Source organism: Lissotriton helveticus, chromosome 2_1 (assembly GCF_964261635.1).
Source record: "Lissotriton helveticus chromosome 2_1, aLisHel1.1, whole genome shotgun sequence".
Taxonomy (NCBI): Eukaryota; Metazoa; Chordata; class Amphibia; order Caudata; family Salamandridae; genus Lissotriton; species Lissotriton helveticus.
Window position 1 is genome coordinate 1208495145 of NC_136059.1, and position 17945 is coordinate 1208513089.

At 44.7% G+C, this 17945-nt stretch overlaps 1 protein-coding gene across 2 annotated transcripts in view; it reads left to right on the forward strand.

Moving 5' to 3' along the window:
• Window positions 1-17945, forward strand: part of TRMT10A (tRNA methyltransferase 10A) — a 271841-nt gene that overhangs the window by 103397 nt on the left and 150499 nt on the right. For both annotated transcript variants that reach the window (XM_078677480.1, XM_078677479.1), the window contains one exon: window positions 8724-8873. In XM_078677480.1, coding sequence (XP_078533606.1) covers window positions 8724-8873 — 150 coding nt within the window. The remainder of the gene's footprint in view (window positions 1-8723; window positions 8874-17945) is intronic.

Here is a 17945-nt window from a genome sequence, read left to right on the forward strand (position 1 = left end):
AGGGCGGGGGAAAAGTGGATTTTCTTTTCTTTTCTATGATCATTAGGCCTCTCCAGGACTGGCATTTATTGAACAGTAATACCAATTTTAAAAAGTGCAAACAATGTTATTAATATATGGCGCTCTAAGAAATTGGAGTATTAGTTGAGTGGACTGAAAACCCACCGGAAATAATAATCACAATCCTTGTCAGGGTAAGCTACAAAAGTCACTACCTAAACCTATGGTAAATCTTTGGTAGGTGGACACCAAATGGTCAGGCTTAACTTGACACCAAAAAGACAAAAATCCAATAAGTAGAACAGGAGAGATTAATTTTTAAAGTTTGAAATAAAAATTGTAGAAAAGCACAAAATGCCAACCACATGCAACTGGCCGTATCATAGGTTAAGGCTGAAGACGATGGAACATAGGGTCCAGGTTTCTCCCCTTGGAAAGTTGCCTACTGATTTAGAAAATGTTATGGAGGAAAAGTGGTCGTCAGCAAGTCGTCGACAGGGCAAGTTGCAAGCTGAATCCGAAGCAGGGATCAACAGTGGAGGGTTGCTAAAGAGCAGGAGTCCACTGCGGCCGTTGAGGAAGGCGGGAAATTTCAGAGTGGGCAAAGTCCATGCCTGATAAGGCCTCTATGCTAATCGGATGCTGCTTGACTTTCTTCCTAATTAAGCCCTCTACTTTCAGACATTTGTGAAAGTCAGATCTCATTTAACTGAGCAGCCCAGCAAACTGAGGCCTACCTGCGATTTGACATTGATGACTGCAGCTTTGATGGTTATACCAGCCTCTTTCGATTCTCTAGGTAGAAAGTTGGCAACATGTTTCCAAGTCCCACTTCTTGCACTATGGGAACAGGAAGAGTACACTCTAACACCAGCCAAGAGTCCATGATTTGGGGGGTACCACTTGGAGGTTAGAACTTACTCTAACACGGGCCAGCAGCAGGGTCCAGGGCAGGTCCAGTTGGTACTAGTTGGCTGGACAGTTGCAGGGAATGTGCCTGTTGAAGCCTGTTGTGTCTCTGTAACTCAAACCGGTCAGTCAGCTGACCCTTGGAGTTACTTCTGGGTTACTGTGGCTTAAGGCAAGCAGGTCCAGTCTTCCTTCAGGTTCTTCAAACAGTAGGGCAGTTCTTCCAATTCTTTACAGGTCCACCGGTGTCCTAAGGCAAGTATTAGGAATGCCACGTTTATGCCCAGTGCCAGTTTGTTGGTTTGTGAAACTGCTGGCCACTCCCTAGCCAATAGTTTAAAAATTTCTTGGGGTGACGCTGCCCACTTTTGCAGCACTTCTGTGTGTTTTTAAACTGTCCCACAGTACCCCTCTTTGTCCAACATGGCAGAAACTTTCTTCCCCTGCCCAGAGGACCCGGCGCCCTCCCAGAGGTGTGGCTGTGATAATGGACAAACTCTCCCTTGTGGCCACTCCAAACCAGTTCTGGGATAGCTCCCACTTGGTTTGAGACCACGTAGTCGAGGAAGACAAAAAAGAGGCAGGCCTAGGTGTGAGCTATTTTGGCCAGGAACAGGGTAGACATCCTTTGAAGCTCAACAAGGGGCTGGTCACAGCCCCAGGCCATATTGCTCAGTGAATAAAAACATGTCTCCACACTTCACTGTACACTGTCTGGGAGCAGTCACATCTCACCAAAGGGGGAGCAATCAGCAGCCCTGTAACACTGTAAAAACGGCCCTTTGACTAGGGGTGGGTGGATTTCACTGATTTTCACTTGGCATAATTCCACAGAGTTGCATACAAATTCAGTTAGATTCTGCAGAGTTCTGCAAATGGGCTGAAAAATGTGCGGCGCTGCTCGCTCTGCATTTAGCACTGGCAGCGCATTCAGTGCTGAAAAATCAGCTGTGCACAAGAGCATTGGCCATTCAAGTTGATATTGCCGCCTCTCGAGTAGAATCGGTACTCAAGAAGCAGTCGTCTGACCACGACCTCTCGCAACTGCCTGCTTAAGAAAATCTTGTCAGAAGTCCTCCTAATGAACTGAAATCATGCTAGGGGATCGCAAATCTCAGTTGCATTTCTAGAGCCTTGCAGGAGAAAAAATTCTGCCACACAGCGATTGGCAGAATTTGGCCATAAGTCCCCCTTGCAAGAGTAACGCAACGTTGTAAAATTTCACCAATTCCACAAGCAGAATTACATTTTTTGTCCAACCTGCTTTTTGCTCGAGGCAGGAGAATGAAAAAATCCTAAAAGTGTAATTTCCAAAATAGTAATATAAAATCCGATTCGATCATTAAGTTGGATTTTAAATTACTGTTAAACTGAGTTGCTAATTCGTTTTCCTTGCTGCTTCGAATTTGAAATTAAACACTATAAATTGTTGTAGCATACCCGACTGTTTTTCTATCGGAGTCAGCCTTGCCACAGTAAAAAATCGACTTTAGAAGTTTCTCGATGCTAGGACATGTGAACCATTAAATGTATAAGCACTACTTTTTCAATACCATGTGCCCTGCCCTATGGACATTTAGAGGCTATGTTACCGGTGGCTTATAAGTATTAAAAAGGAAGGGTTAGTGCTTGCAAAAGGTTTGTTTTGCCAGGTAAACATTTGAAGTTTAAAACTCACACACAGGCTGCAGTGGCAGGCCCGGACATGTTTTACAGTAGTGGCTGGCACAGTGAGTGCTTCAGCCCACTAGTAGCATTTAATCTACAGGCCCTGGTTCATGGGGTACCATTTTCTAGGGATTTACAAGTACATCTAATGTGCCATATAGAGGTATGCCAATTCTAACATGCTTAGAGAAAGCTCAAGACTTTTTCCTCTGGGTGGCAGGAGTAAAGTGCACGGAGTCCTATGGCCAGGAAAAACGGATTCCCTCAAAAAAGGTAATAGAGCAAATCTCCTCACTTTTGCAAATTAAACGCATAACTGTAAAGTGCTATTTTCGGTGTTGAATAACATGCACACATTTAATACAATACTTTTAGACATTGTAAGCAAATACACAAATTAATCTACTGCAACAAATTAAATTACCATAAATGCTGATGCCATTTTGAATGTTAACTTCCACATGTTAGGGCTAAGAGGCCTGTTTTCACATTTAAACTGTTGTTTTACACAAGATGCTTTTCTCTTTCTTCTGAGTGCAGATGCTGCCATTTTCGAGAAGTCTTCTGTTAGCTAGTTAGTATTTGTTATGTATTAGACACATTTTAGTGAAGTTTACACAGGGAGGAGAGGAGATGGCAGGAAGTACCACTCGTGGGAAGAACTGTCTGAATCACAAGATATTTTACATGTAAAATATTTTGAAATCTGTGATCTAGCGGAACCAAAAGGCAACAGGTGCAGGTATTTATTAATAAGAATGTAGCACAATTGTAAGGTGCTTTTTGCTATAAGTCCGTTGCCTGAAGCTTCTATTCGATTATTGATAACACAAGATCTGTTTAATGTAACAAACCACGGACATGGTTTTGTATGACCCACTATTAAGTAAATGATAGCTCCTTACCTGTTCTCTTTGTCAACTAGCAAAGGTCCATACGACCAATGGCGGGTGTTATTTATGATTATACCGGACGTTTAAGAAATCCTGCTCCTGTAAGGCAAAGAAATCTGAGGAGAAAACAGCGCAAAAGATGGTAATTTCTAACAGGAGACCAATAATTAGCACTTCTCTCTTTGAAAGGCTTAGTAAGGAATGCAGTTATATCAGTGCACTAGAATTGCTCAGTTTTAAAGGCAGATCTGAGCAGTGAGGGGGCGTCTTGAGAATGTACACACCCCACACTTTTTTTCTCCTTTCCAACCAGCAGTTAAATAGCATGAAAGATATTGCAATTACCAGACATTAACTTTACATAACACTTATTGGTACAATCTACACCATACAAATATCATTTATCACTTCACAATTCCCGCTTTGGCAGATGATAACCTGGTACACAAGAGATACCCCACTCACACCGGGTTTGCTACTTCGCACTTCTCGTTTCGTCTCTTACACGTTAAGTACGTCTAACAAGTTAGTGTAAGATCTTGTGTTATTGTAAGTCAGTCTGTGGGTTCGGGCTCTGGGGTCACTTGTAAGTATTGGACTAGTGGTTCCCAGAAGTCCCTGGGTCGCGAGGCTTGCGGAATGTCCTCTGCGTAGGTCTCCAACGTTGCCTTACAGTAGGTCATGTCCGCAATCCAATACTTAAACCTTGAGCTCTCTTGCTTCCCCATCTCAACGCTAATCGCCTCTTTGCAAGCATTAGTGCAACTGCCAAGAATTTCCTGCATCTAGCATGTTTGTTTCCTGACACCCAGAATGCACACTAAGGGGGTGTTGGGAATCTGTTCCGATAACATGTCAGTCAGTGAATTAGTGACTTTGCTCCAATATGGCTGCAGTTGTGGACAAGTCCACAATATATGCAGGAAGTTAGCGCTCCGTGCATTACACCTCTGGCAGGCATCCGTCTCTCTTAGGCCTAGTCTATGTAGTTTAACCGGCGTGTAATGTAGTGGATGAAGGAATTTAAAATGAATAATGCGCAGGTTGCAATTTGATGTGAGGAGCGTGAGTTGTGTGCAACTGTAGTGCCAGTCTTGTTAGTCTGTCGTCTCGGTGTATCCAGATACCTAAGTATTTAACTGGGTCTGTGCGCCACTTTAAAGGGTATTCCAGATCGGGTTCAAATGTGTCCGCAGTGAGATGTACCACGACTAACTTATCCCAGTTTATTCTGAGGCCCGCATATTTCTCATATCTGACACATTCACTAATGAGAGGATTTAGGTTCCTGTCTGGGTGCGTGGTGTAAAGGACCATATCGTCAGCATACAGTGCGATTCCAATGGGACTGACATCGAATTGTAAGGCCGATTCAGAGTGTTTCTGCCAAATTTTGCAGCCCAGTGGTTTCAGGATTAAAGCAAAGAGCATTGGTGACAGCGGGCAGTCCTGTCTGGTGCTTTGTGTAATCTCTATAGGGTTGGATGTGTATCCGTTTATTCTAATCCGTGCCCTTGGCACAGTATATAGGAGTGATATCCATTTTAGGAACGGTTCCGGAAACCCCATTTTGCGAAGGGTAACAAACATGAAGGGCCATTCCACCGAGTCAAATGCCTTGGCGGCATCTAATAGAGCCGCGGCTGCTGGCACATCCGGATCTATTTGGTGTTATAGCGCAAAGATGGTACGGATATTGTGGGTGGTGGACCCTTTTGGCAGGAAGCCAGCCTGGTCTGGCAGTACTAGATTACATAGAAGCGGTTGCATTCTGTTTGCTATTATTTTTGCTAAAATCTTAGCATCTATGTTTATCAGGGATAGCGGCCTATATGACTCACACTCAGTAGGGTCCTTACCTGGTTTCGGGGGTGCTATCAGAAGCGCCTCACTTAGTGAGGTCGGGAGAGCGCCTTCTTCATAGGCTTCTTCAAGCATTTCAGCCAACTGTGGGATTAGTAGATCTTGGAATTCTTTATAAAATTCTCCTGGGAGTCCATCTAGCCCCATTGCTTTATTATTTGGGAGGGAGTTAATGGCTTCTATAATTAAATCTTTAGTAATGTGGTGACAACTGTACTCCCGGTGCGTGTCTTATAGCCATGCCAGTGCTATGTCATCTAGATAACCGTGTATATCAGATGTGGAAGACTGTGCCTGTGCAGTGTATAACTGAGTGTTGTGTTTGGCAAAATATTCTAAAATAGCTGGCGTGTCGTATACTGTTTGGCACTGCTCGTTTTGGATCTGCGTAATATATGCCGTGGGGTGAGTGGGCTTGAGTTTGTATGACAACGCCCTACCAGGTCTCCCTCCCTCACCATAGTTCCCAGCAGTGTATTTGCGCGCAATATATTTTACCTCGTCATCTGCAAACTCATTGTATTTATCAATCTGTGTTCTAATATCTGCCAATATTGTGTTGTCATGAGTGTCTTCAAATTCTCGTTCTAATCTAGCAATGTCAGTTTCTATTCTTTCCAGTTGTCCCTGTATATCCTTTAGTATGCCTGCATGTTTACCAATGCAGTGTCCCCTAATGGTGACTTTGAAAGCCTCCCAGAGTGTCCTTGTACTCTGTACCAATCTGGAGTTGTGTTAAAAAAGTTTATTATTGCCTGGCGTAATTCCTCCCGGAATACTTGATCCTGCAGTGCCGTCTGTCTCAGTCTCCACATGAATTGCCGTGGGGTATGCGTCGGGATTTCTAATTTGATTCGTACCAGCGCATGGTCTGAAAGTGTGGCAGGGTATGCTCAGACGTGAGTCCCTTGCTCACTTTGCCACTGGATTCAAGCAAGCCGGGCTGAAGACGGCTGTAATGCCATAAACCGGTCCTCTGAAGCTTGTTTCCGGTGCAGGGAAGGCATGGCTTGGCAGTTCCGCCTGGACTGTTCCCATGAGGCACAGGGTCAGACTGATTTGCATACGGCCATGTCTGAACTGGGGTGGCAGAGTGGGCTAAAGAACGGTGATGGATTAAACCCAGATATTTTGACTGGGTGTGAGTGTTTGATTGGTTCAGATGCTCCGTCCATCACCACCCCCTTTTGTACCGCTTTGGCCGCCATAAGTGTGGCAGGGTACGCTCAGACGTGAGTCCCTTGCTCACTTTGCCACTGGATTCAAGTAAGTCAGGCTGAAGACGGCTGTAATGCCAGAAACCGGTCCTCGGAAGCTTGTTTCCGGTCCAGGGAAGGCATGGCTTGGCAGTTCAGGCTCGACTGTTCCCATGAGGCACAGGGTCAGACTGATTTGCATACGGCCATCTCTGAACTGGGGTGGCAGAGTGGGCTACAGAACGGTTATGGATTAAACCCAGATCTTTTGACTGGGTGTGAGTGTTTGATTGGTTCAGATGCTCCGTCTATCACCACCCCCTTTTGTACCGCTTTTGGCCGCCATAAGTGTGGCAGGTTATGCTCAGGCGTCAGTCCCTTGCTCACTTGGCCACTGGATTCAGGCAAGCCGGGCTGAAGACGGCTGTAATGCCAGAAACCGGTCCTCGGAAGCTTGTTTCCGGTCCAGGGAAGGCATGGCTTGGCAGTTCGGGCTGGACTGTTCCCATGAGGCACAGGGTAAGACTGATTTGCATACGGCCATGTCTGAACTGGGGTGGCAGAGTGGGCTACAAAACGGTGATGGATTAAACCCAGATCCTTCGACTGGGTGTGAGTGTTTGATTGGTTCAGATGCTCCGTCCATCACCAACCCCTTTTTTTTACCGCTTTGGCCACCATAAGTGTGGCAGGGTATGCTCAGACGTGAGTCCCTTGCTCACTTTGCCACTGGATTCAAGCAAGCCGGGCTGAAGACGGCTGTAATGCCAGAAACCGGTCCTCGGAAGCTTGTTTCCGGTCCAGGGGAGGCATGGCTTGGCAGTTCGGGCTGGACTGTTCCCATGAGGCACAGGGTCAGACTGATTTGCATACGGCCATGTCTGAACTGGGGTGGCAGAGTTGGCTAAAGAACGGTGATGGATTAAACCCAGATCTTTTGACTGGGTGTGAGTGTTTGATTGGTTCAGATGCTCCGTCCATCACCACCCCCTTTTGTACCGCTTTGGCCGCCATAAGTGTGGCAGGGTATGCTCAGACGTGAGTCCCTTGCTCACTTTGCCACTGGATTCAAGCAAGCCGGGCTGAAGACGGCTGTAATGCCAGAAACCGGTCCTTGGAAGCTTGTTTCCAGTTCAGGGAAGGCATGGCTTGGCAGTTCAGGCTGGACTGTTCCCATGAGGCACAGGGTCAGACTGATTTGCATACGGCCATGTCTGAACTGGGGTGGCAGAGTGGGCTAAAGAACGGTGATGGATTAAACCCAGATCTTTTGACTGGGTGTGAGTGTTTGATTGGTTCAGATGCTCCGTTCATCACCACCCCTTTTGTACGGAAATAGTATTATGTCTCTCCACAGCCCATCCATGGAAGTGGTGACGTGATAATTAACAGTCACTCGCCCATCAGTGACCGTGCTGGTTGTTATTGTGAAAAGGGTGGTTGGTTGGACAGGGTGTTTGTCCCCGGGACCAAGAAATTAACAGTGCACTATCGGACGATGGCAATCTCTGCTCGCAGATGGGGAATGTGGAAAGGGTGAATTTTTTTTTGTTGCTTTAAACGTATGAAAATTAAAAAGCGCTTTTGGTTCATTAGACCATAAGATCACATCCACGTAAATAGAAAAGCTAACTGGAGCTAGTTAACAAGGTTAACAATCATTGCATCAAGCTGTTTTTGTTTCTGTGCTTTGCATTTTCATATATGCAATGCTGCAGATTGGGGTCTGAAAAAAATAGGATAGCCATTTTTCAGTATACGGTAGCAAATTTTGTTTTTAATCCTAATTCGTATTTTGATAGATTGCCTTTGTTGCCACCACCCTACGACACCATCAGGCCAAGGTTGGTGGTAGATTTTTTAAAATGTATTTCTTTTTTGCTGTGTAAATGCCTTTGTACTTCTAATATTTTGTAGTAGCTTAACTTTGAGCCTTAATATATATGAAGGTACGCGGCACAGACTTTGGATTGGTAGTAATATTCTTTTTTTATTATGATGCTTTGTGAATGCCACACCTTTCTATTCCTTAAAGTAATCAGATCTTCATTGTAGAAATAACTGGTGTTATTTTCTTCACCTGGTTCTGCCAATTGGAAGTCTTTTTTTGTACAATTGTCCATTAATTACGTAATATGTTGTCTGGTATCAATTTTGTTAATTCTTTTGACATTTTACTGTTCATATTTTGAAGGATATCTATTTCCAATCAGAGCACTACATGAAGCTGGCCAAGACTGAGGATTTGATATATCTCACTTCTGATTCCCCTGACGTGCTTGATGAACTGGATGAAACAAAGGCCTATGTGATTGGTGGGCTAGTAGATCACAACCACCACAAGGTACGTTTTGTCATTTACCTTTTTTTCTAACATTTTTACGCACAAAGGGAAGCCTTGCTTTGACGCGCCACCATAGGAAATGTGTTAATCTTGCCTGATTTTATATTTTATCATTCCCTCTACTTAGTGTTGGTGTTCTTTTCTGTCAACCAGTTTAAATTTCAGTTCTCTTCCAGGGGATACTCATCACTAGACATAATCACCTAATAGTCCCGGCCATGTGCGGGGACTCCGGAGCATATAAAAAAAATATGCATATAAATAAATATATATATTAATGCATGTTTAACACAATCTAAGGACTAGTCCTTTGGAAACATACATACGTACATATTTATATGTATACAGCCTAAACACCAAATTAGGCTCAAATATGCCTATATTGCATTGTATTTTGCCATTTAAAATAAAACATATATGTGCAACATTTCCATGACATGAAACTTGTTTGAACATAGCCTTTATTGCACGGAAAAAGGCAAGGTAATAGCAAGTAGATAAGCCCAGGAGGCTGCATATAGAACACACATCAAAAAACTTGCTCCGTGGCTTTAAAACCTCCAGGCTCCCATCATGCCCCACAGGTGATAGGACAGTTCTTTTTTCTGGCTAATTCTGTGAGGATCCTGGAACATTGAGCTTGTCAGTTATTGACTTTCTGTCATTAATTGATATTTTGAAGTTGAATGTTTTGGCTTCACTCGACGTCTTTTAGTACAAGCTGTACTACTCTAACGTTTTTTCTGACTTTTCTGATATTTTTTAGTCTGAAATGCCAGACCTGTTTAACAGTTATCCTTTGTGTGGAAAGAAAATAGCTAGATCCAACCCACACTCAGTCTGTATTATATGCTTACCACCCTCACACAGACCAGACAAGTGTTATTACTGCCAGCAGTTCTCCAGAAGGACTCCTCGAGACTCTTCGAGACTGGGAAAGGATCAAGCTGCATGCCATGCAGAGAGAGAAAAAGGATCCACAAGCAGCATGGAACATAACAAACAGCCTTCTAAAGAGCCCTCCTCTCAAGTACCGCCGTGGACGGAGAGAAGATCAGCTTCAAAGATACCTCTATGCTTCCAAGTCATCGACAGAAAGACCTTTGCAGCGGTCGACGTTGAAAGAACAATCGCCGACGATGCGGTTGACTCCAGATCTGTCAAAGCCAAGTAAGTAAGTCTAAGTCTAGACTTCTAGCGTCTACCACTCACAGACCGACGTCAACTGTTCCTCGCCGACGGTCCAGGTATGGTTCACCTCCGGCGGAACACAGACGCTCAACGTCGAAATCATACAGACAGCACTGATATGGTTGGTCACTGTCGAGGTCTCTCCCGCTGACTTCGAAGACACCACCAACGTCGAAGACACCACCAACGTCGAAGACATCACCGAAGTCGAAGACGCCACTGACTGAGAGTCATGGGTAATCAGCACGAAAACGCTCGGCTTCACCATTGCCTACGTCAGGTCGAAAATGATCGATGTCAGGGCCACTGTCCCTCTCACACGTCTCCACTGGCAAAGAGACCGAGATTGGCTCGTTCACCTGTACCGACATCGAGAGAACCTTCGACGTCAAGGGAAATTCAAGTGGTGGAGTCTCCGGAACCGACGTCGAGACTGTCGTCATCGAGGAGTGCATCATCTTCTCCAGGCCCGAGAATTGTGCAGATCACGCCAGAGGGATCTGCGGTTCGAGATCAGCACACACCACCAATCAACCTCTCCCCAAGATGGCTGAAGAGTGTGAAAGAGTGGAAAGTGCCAAGGAGCAGTCCAGGGTCAGACTACTCTCAAACATATTCCCCATCTCGAAAATCCGGTGGAGGGGTGCGTCCTCCGACACCAGTCACAAGGTCTCCTCGGGGATCTCTAAGACAACAATATCCAGCTTCAAGGACACATTGATCTCTGACACCCCTCCGGCTACATTCCGAAACTCCTATTCCTCAAGGCCTCGGAAGCGTAGACACAGTTCTCCATCATTGTCTACAAACACATCCAGATCCTCGCTGGAAGTCTATTCCCCTACTTTGTCTCCCACTCCTCCTGCCAGAGTGTCACCAGTTGACAACATTATTACATTCAAGGAGGCCCTATGCAGTGGGGCTGCAAAACTAAACATTGAATTGCCGTCTACTACCCCTTCGGCATCAGTCATCTTTAAAACCCTCCATCACAGGTCGTCCTCTAGGCCTCTGCTTCGTTTGGTAGCTTGTCTACTGGAAGCGGCTCTTCATACCTTTATCACTCCTGCGTCAGTAGGTGCAGCCCCACCACGCATAAATAAAAAGTACAGAGCCCCAGACCAGGATCCACTGTTCCTGAGGTCCGAGCCTCTCCCGAACTCTGTCATAGTGCAGCAGCAAGGAAAGCGCACACATAGGCGTCCTCCTCCGCAGTTCCTCTTGACAAAGACAGCAAGTTAAGACTCTATTGGGAAGAGAATGTGTAGCACCTCGGCCTCTTATATGAAGGTCGCTAGCGCCTCTGCACTCCTGGGAAGGTATGACCGATCACTGTGTGGCTCCCTCTCAAGGTTCACAGACAATCTGCCATGGCTTCCTCTCATAGTTCACGGACAAACTGCCAAAAGAAAACCAGCAGAATTTCCTGGAGATCCGATAAGAAGGAGGACTCTTAGCTATTCGCATGGCATCTGAGACTCACAGGCCTAAACCTGAGGCCCAACGCAAGATTCTGAATCTGCCCTTTAACGGAACTTCACCTTTTGGCACTCACGCAGACAATGAGATGTCCAGAATGAAGTCCGAGCTTGACACCCTGAAGGCAGTAGGTCTGGAAAAACGTAAGGATTTCAGATGCCGATTTTGTCCTCATGACCACCGCCAATACCAACAGAGGGTTCAAACCCTTCACTGGTCATCGCAACAGCACCATTCTAGATGCCACTATCAGCCCCAATCTGGACAAGGAGCTTCCAGACAAACTACCCCCTTTGCTAAACCGCAGCCAAAACAGTGAGAGCTTGCTTCCCACAGCTCTGTTACCCACTCCTGTGCGGGGGGAGTATCATGTTTTATTTGGACGAGTGGCACAAAATCACAAAGGACAATTGGGTGCTCGATATTGTGCTGAATGGGTACTCAGTCAGATTCAAGTCACTTCCACCGGCAATACCGCCTCGGAGATCATCAGCACATCAACCACAGGTACTTTGGGCAGAGGTATCCATCCTGTTACAAAAGCAGGCCATCGAAAAAGTTCCCCGGCTCCAACATTGACAGGGGATTTATTCCTGTTACTTCTTGGTTCCAAAGAAAGGCCCAACCAAGGAGTACAGGCCTATACTTGATATCTGACTTTTAAACAAGTTTGTCCTCAAAGAAAGATTCAGGATGTTGGTACTACACTAAATTGTTCCTCAAATCCATCAAGGAGACTGGATGTGCTCCATAGACCTTCAGGAAGCTTACTTTCATATCCCAATTTCCCGAAAGAACAGTAAATTTCTGCGGTTCAAGGTAGCGTCAGAGCACTTCCAGTACAGAATCCTCCCTTTCGGACTCAAATCCGCCCGCACATTTTGCATGGCGTAGTCGCGGCTTTCCTGCGAAAGCAAGCATTTTTTGTCTATCCATATCTAGATGACTGGCTGCTCAAGAGTGCTTCTCCCAGTCTTCTTCAAGAACACCTACAATCCTGCATTCAATTTCAAAATCAGTTGGGTCTGTGCGTCAACTACAAGAAGCCCATTCTCAATCCAACTCAGAGAATCCACTACTTAGGTGGAACTCTAGAGTACGCAAGCGTCTGTCCTTCGAAGGAGAGGCTATCCTCAATCATCCACAAAAAACACTCTTTCCTCTGCACACCTCATCCCACGACCAGACAGGTATCCTACCTGCTGGGCTCAATGAGATCCTGCAAATTCATTGTTCCCAATGCCAGACTTCAGATGAGACCGTTGCAGCAGGCATTAGAGGATCAGTGGTCTCAAGTCTTCCTCACACAGTCAAAGACTCCCTGAGATGGTGGATGCAGAGTCATCATTTGTTGAAAGGAGTCCTGTTCCACCAGGAACTTTCCAAACAAACACCCTTCACAAATGCACCCCTCCAAGGATGGAGCCCACAAGGGGCCTCTTCAGATTCAGGGATGTGGGCAAAAAAGGTGTAAACCTACCACATCAATATGTTGGAAGGAATTAAGAGCTGTACATCTGGTGCTCAAAGCTTTCTTTCCCTCTATAAAGACACTCTCCCTGTTTGTTCAGACCGACAATACCATAACTATGTACTACCTGAACAAACAGGGAGGGACCAGATCCAGGCCTCTAGCACCGGAGGCTCAAACGAATTGGAAGTGGCTGCTGGTGTGGAAGTTGACCATATCGGCTATTCCCCTCCCAGGTACTCTCAAAATGCACGCGGACGTGCTAAGTCGCAACTTTGTCGGCGCGCGCGACTGGGTGCTAAAAGACGAAGTAGCACACATATTTCAAAGATGGGGTTATCCATACATCGATCTGTTTGCGGATGTAACAAACGCAAAAGGCTGCGCTTTCACATCCAGGTACCCTCAACCAGGCTCCAGAGGGAATGCCCTTTTGATCAACTGGTCAGAGAGATTACTCTACGCCTTTCCACTAATCCCTCTCATACCACAGGTGATCAACAAACTCCACAGATCCAGAACTGAGGTGATCCTCATCGCGCCAGAGTGACCTCGCCAGTGGTTGTATCCAGACCTTCTTCATCTTTCCAAGACACCACACAGGAGGTTACCATGCCACCTGGATCTGTTAACCAAGTTCAGAGGGAAGATGTTCCATCCCAACCTTCCATCACTGAGATTGACAGCATGGCTCCTGAGTTCCTCCAGTATGGACTTCTAGGCCTCTCGCCAGACTGTGTGCATATTCTGAAGGAAGCAAGGAGGCCATCTATGAGGAAATCATGAGCTTTCAAATGGAAGCGCTTCTATCTGTGGTGTAAAGCCAATGGATATAATCCCATCCTTGGTTAGGAACTGATTATTCTCTCATACCTTTTGTACATGGCTAAATCAGGTCTACAGTTGACTTCTATTAAAGCACACTTGGCAGCAATTACAGCTTATAGAAAGTCACAAACTCTGGTTTCTTTCATTCAGATGCCAGTAGTTAAGAACTTCCTGGAAGGGTTGAAAAAAGTCTACCCCCCAACTAGATAACCTTCCCTCCCTGGGAACTTAGTGTAGTCCTTTCTAAATTAATGGGTCCACCCTTCGAACCTATTCATTGAGCCTCTTTGCACCACTGACTTGGAAGACCGTTTTCTTAGTGGCAATTACCTCTGCTCACAGAGTGAGCAAGATTCAGGCCCTATGTTGTAAAGAGCACTATCTCATTTTCAGTGCTAACAGTGGTCCTGAGAACCAACCCGAGTTTCCTGCCTAAGGTGATCTCAGACTTTCATTTCAATCAGTCTATTACTCTCCCCACCTTTTTCCCAAACCCTACCACCCCCACTGAGAGGGCGTTGCATTCCCTTGACCTAAAAAGGATTCTAAAATTCTACCTGGATAAGACTAAGACCATGAGAAAGTCTCTTTGTTAATTATGGTCCGATGCGCAGTCCATCTCCAGATGGATAGAGTCTTGTATCACTTTATCTTATCAGTTAGCTAAAAAACAGCTCCCTGGTAGACTGAAGGCTCACTCCACGAGAGGCAAAGCCTCCACCATGGCCCTTCTCAGAAATGTACCCATTCAAGAGATATGTAAAGCGGCTACATGGCGATCGGTATACACTCCTTTGCCCGCCATTACTGCCTAGATTCTGATACTCAGGTTGATGCCCAGTTTGGGCAAGCTTCCTTGAGAAATTTGTTTGGTTAACATGTTGTTCAGAGTGTGCTAGCTATACTGGTGTTCTTCTGCAGGATTCTGGGGATCGACTTGCTACTCTATTCAGGTCTTATGACTATTGATGAGTATACCCTGGAAGAGAAGGATAGGTTACTTACCTGTAATCCTAGTTCTCTTCCAGGAGTATACTTATCAAAGTCTTAAGCAGCCCTCCCTCCTCCCCAGACGAATACCATGTTTAATACAGCACTCTGTCTCCTTATGATCACTACACAGTGTAACACACCATTAAAAAAGACCTGACCTAACGGTCACCTGTCCGGCATGATGGGTGCCTGGAGGTCCTGGAGGTCTTTAAGGCAGGGCACCAGTTTTCTTATGTGTGTTCTATATGCAGCTTTCTGGGCTAATCTGCCTGCTATTACCTTGCCTTTTTCCTTCAAAGTAAAGAATGTGTTCAAGCAAGTTAAGAGTACATTTCTCTATGTTATGGAAATGTTGCATATATATTCTTTATTTTAAATGAAAACACACCATGCTGCATTGGCATATTTAAGCCTAATTTGGTGTTTAGGCTGCGCATATATATATATATATATATATATATATATATATATATATATATATATATATATATATATATATTACCTACTGGCGGTCGCCAGTAGGTATATATAGTTAGGATTTTTTCTCTATGGGATTTTTGAAAATTCTATGTCTAATAACTTTGGCGTTTGTGGACGGAATTGGCTGAAATTTTCAGGAAAATGGCACATTTTGTTTCTGAGCAGCCCCTGAAAATTGGGGGGGGGGGGTTCGTCCAGGGGGGGTCGAGAAAAAAGGGGGGTCCCAAAACGTGTTTTTAACATTGAGTTTTCCATAGGGCGGTTGGCCTCACTTTTAGCCCGAACGGCTGAATGGATTTGCACGAAACTTGGCAAAATTGTAGGGACTGGTAGCCCGATGTGCCTTTTGTAGGTCTCAATATATGTGCTCCAGTGGATTTTGAGAAATTAACGTTTAAAAAAAGATATATATCTGTAACAGCGGACCGGGCAGCGCTCCAGTTCGCGTACTTTTCGCGCAACGGAGCTTTGTGAAGCGAAGCTGATTGGTTCTCCGGCGTCTGTAAACATTCCAAACAGTCCGTAGCGGCCGCCATCTTGTCTCTCGGTAGGATCGAGAGACAAGAGGAGGCCAAAGCGAAGGGGCAAATGACCATAAGGGGGCATAGTAGATTCTCGCTGACCCCCTAGGTTTGATGTGGAGGTTTTAAAAGGGCCCCGCGGGGCAAAAAAAAAATAAATAATAATAATCGAACGGCTGAATGGATTTGCAAGAAACTTGGCAAAATTGTAGGGACTGGTAGCCCGATGTGCCTTTGCTAGGTCTCAATATATGTGCTCCAGTGGATTTTGAGAAATTAACGTTAAAAAAAAGATATATATCTGTAACAGCGCTCCGCTTCGCGTACTTTTCGCGTTACGGAGCTTTGCGAAGCTGATTGGTTCTTCGGCGTCTGTTAACATTCCAAACAGTCCGTAGCGGCCGCCATCTTGTCTCTCGGTAGGATCGAGAGACAAGAGGAGGCCAAAGCGAAGGGGCAAATGACCATAAGGGGGCATAGTAGATCCTCCCTGACCCCCTAGGTTTGATGTGGAGGCTTTAAAAGGGTCTCGCAGGGCAAAAAAAAAATATATCGTTTTTTTAGTTTTTTTGCGTGGAGTGCGCCCGGTTCGCGAACCGGGAAGCGTTCTGGGGAGCGTACTTTCTTGAAAATTAGTGAAAAAAGTTAGAGTAAAATAATAATTGTGAGTGATCAGATGTAGGGTAGCTCTGAGAAGAGCTTTTGGGTTTATGGTACATTTAGGTACTTATAAGTAGGTACCAATGCACAGTCTTAAATTCAGAGTGAAAATTCTGTTGCCCTCATCTGAGAAGTGAACTCCATCTCCTCTGTAGATATCTTGCATGTAGTAACGCAAGTTATTGTTGTACAGGGAGCCCATTCCATGGTCTCTCATGTAAGCTGAAACAGATTTGTTTACATGCTTCCTCGATTTCTCAATTTGTGGACAAAATTGGTTCGACCACCTCCATTTTTGTCTTTGGCATATATTTGAATATACCAAGGCAGTCTGAGGAAAAAGTGCCATCAATTGCTCAAAGGTGTCCTTTAAAAGCATTTCCAGACCTACCCCAGTCAAAGTGCCCAAATCATTACCTCCACAGTGCACAATTAACAGGTCAGGTTTTGGCAAATGCATAAAGGTTTTCACCAATGGTATCAATTGGTGACATTTTAATCCTCTGTGGCCAAACCACTTAATTTCCACATCTTGTAAATTGAGGTTAGGTAAATTCCTGTTTTCAGCGTACCTCTGAGCCCAATAGATGTAACTATGTCCAACAATCCAGACAGAAAACATGGCGAGAGAAGGTTCTCCTGCAGTCAGATGAAGTGTGGCAATGAAATGGCAGTTGAAAAAATGAGAGTGTAAAATGAAAAAAACTGAGGAGTTTCTGTGTTAATGAAGCAGTAAGAGTGATTGGTGGATTTTGATTGCTGAAAACAGAAAGTTAGGGTGCATGGATGAGTTGTTTGAAAGATGTATTTTGAGTGGTCAAGAAAAAATCATTAAATGAAAGAATGCACTGGATATGAGGTGCACTGAGAGTTCAGAGTTCAATTGCAACATTGTTGTGTGAACTTGGAAACACCAGAGGTCTTGCAAGAGGTGGTTGCTATGCAGAAAAAGCAGAGAGGGGGCAGAGGGGGGAAGGGTTTTGATTTGAAAAAAAGTGAGGGAAGAGTTTTGATTGGGTGACATGAGAGATATGTGTGAAGAATTACAGCATTTCTGTGCTTTTGATAGCTGCAGACTCTGGAGTGCATACCTTTTGCTCTGCTGAAGACAAATTGGTGTGTTTCTGAGACTGTTTTGAAACTCAAAGTATTTGCTAAGGTGAGAAAAGATTTCTTTAATTTAGATAGAAAATAGTGTGCTTTAAGGAGAAAATTATGAAGAAAGTTGTGTTTTTCAAATGTTGCTTTGTCTCAAGTGTTTTACAAATAGATTTTGTTTCTTTGAGAAATTGTAATTGGAGAAAATGTGAAGTATTAGTACTGACAGGGTTTTTATGTGCATAGGAGCTGTGGAGTGTTTTCAAATTATGACTTGTAAATCGTTTTTGAGAAAAAGCAATGGTTTTAATATTGATGACAAGGACATAATGGTGTCTGCTTCTTTATAAG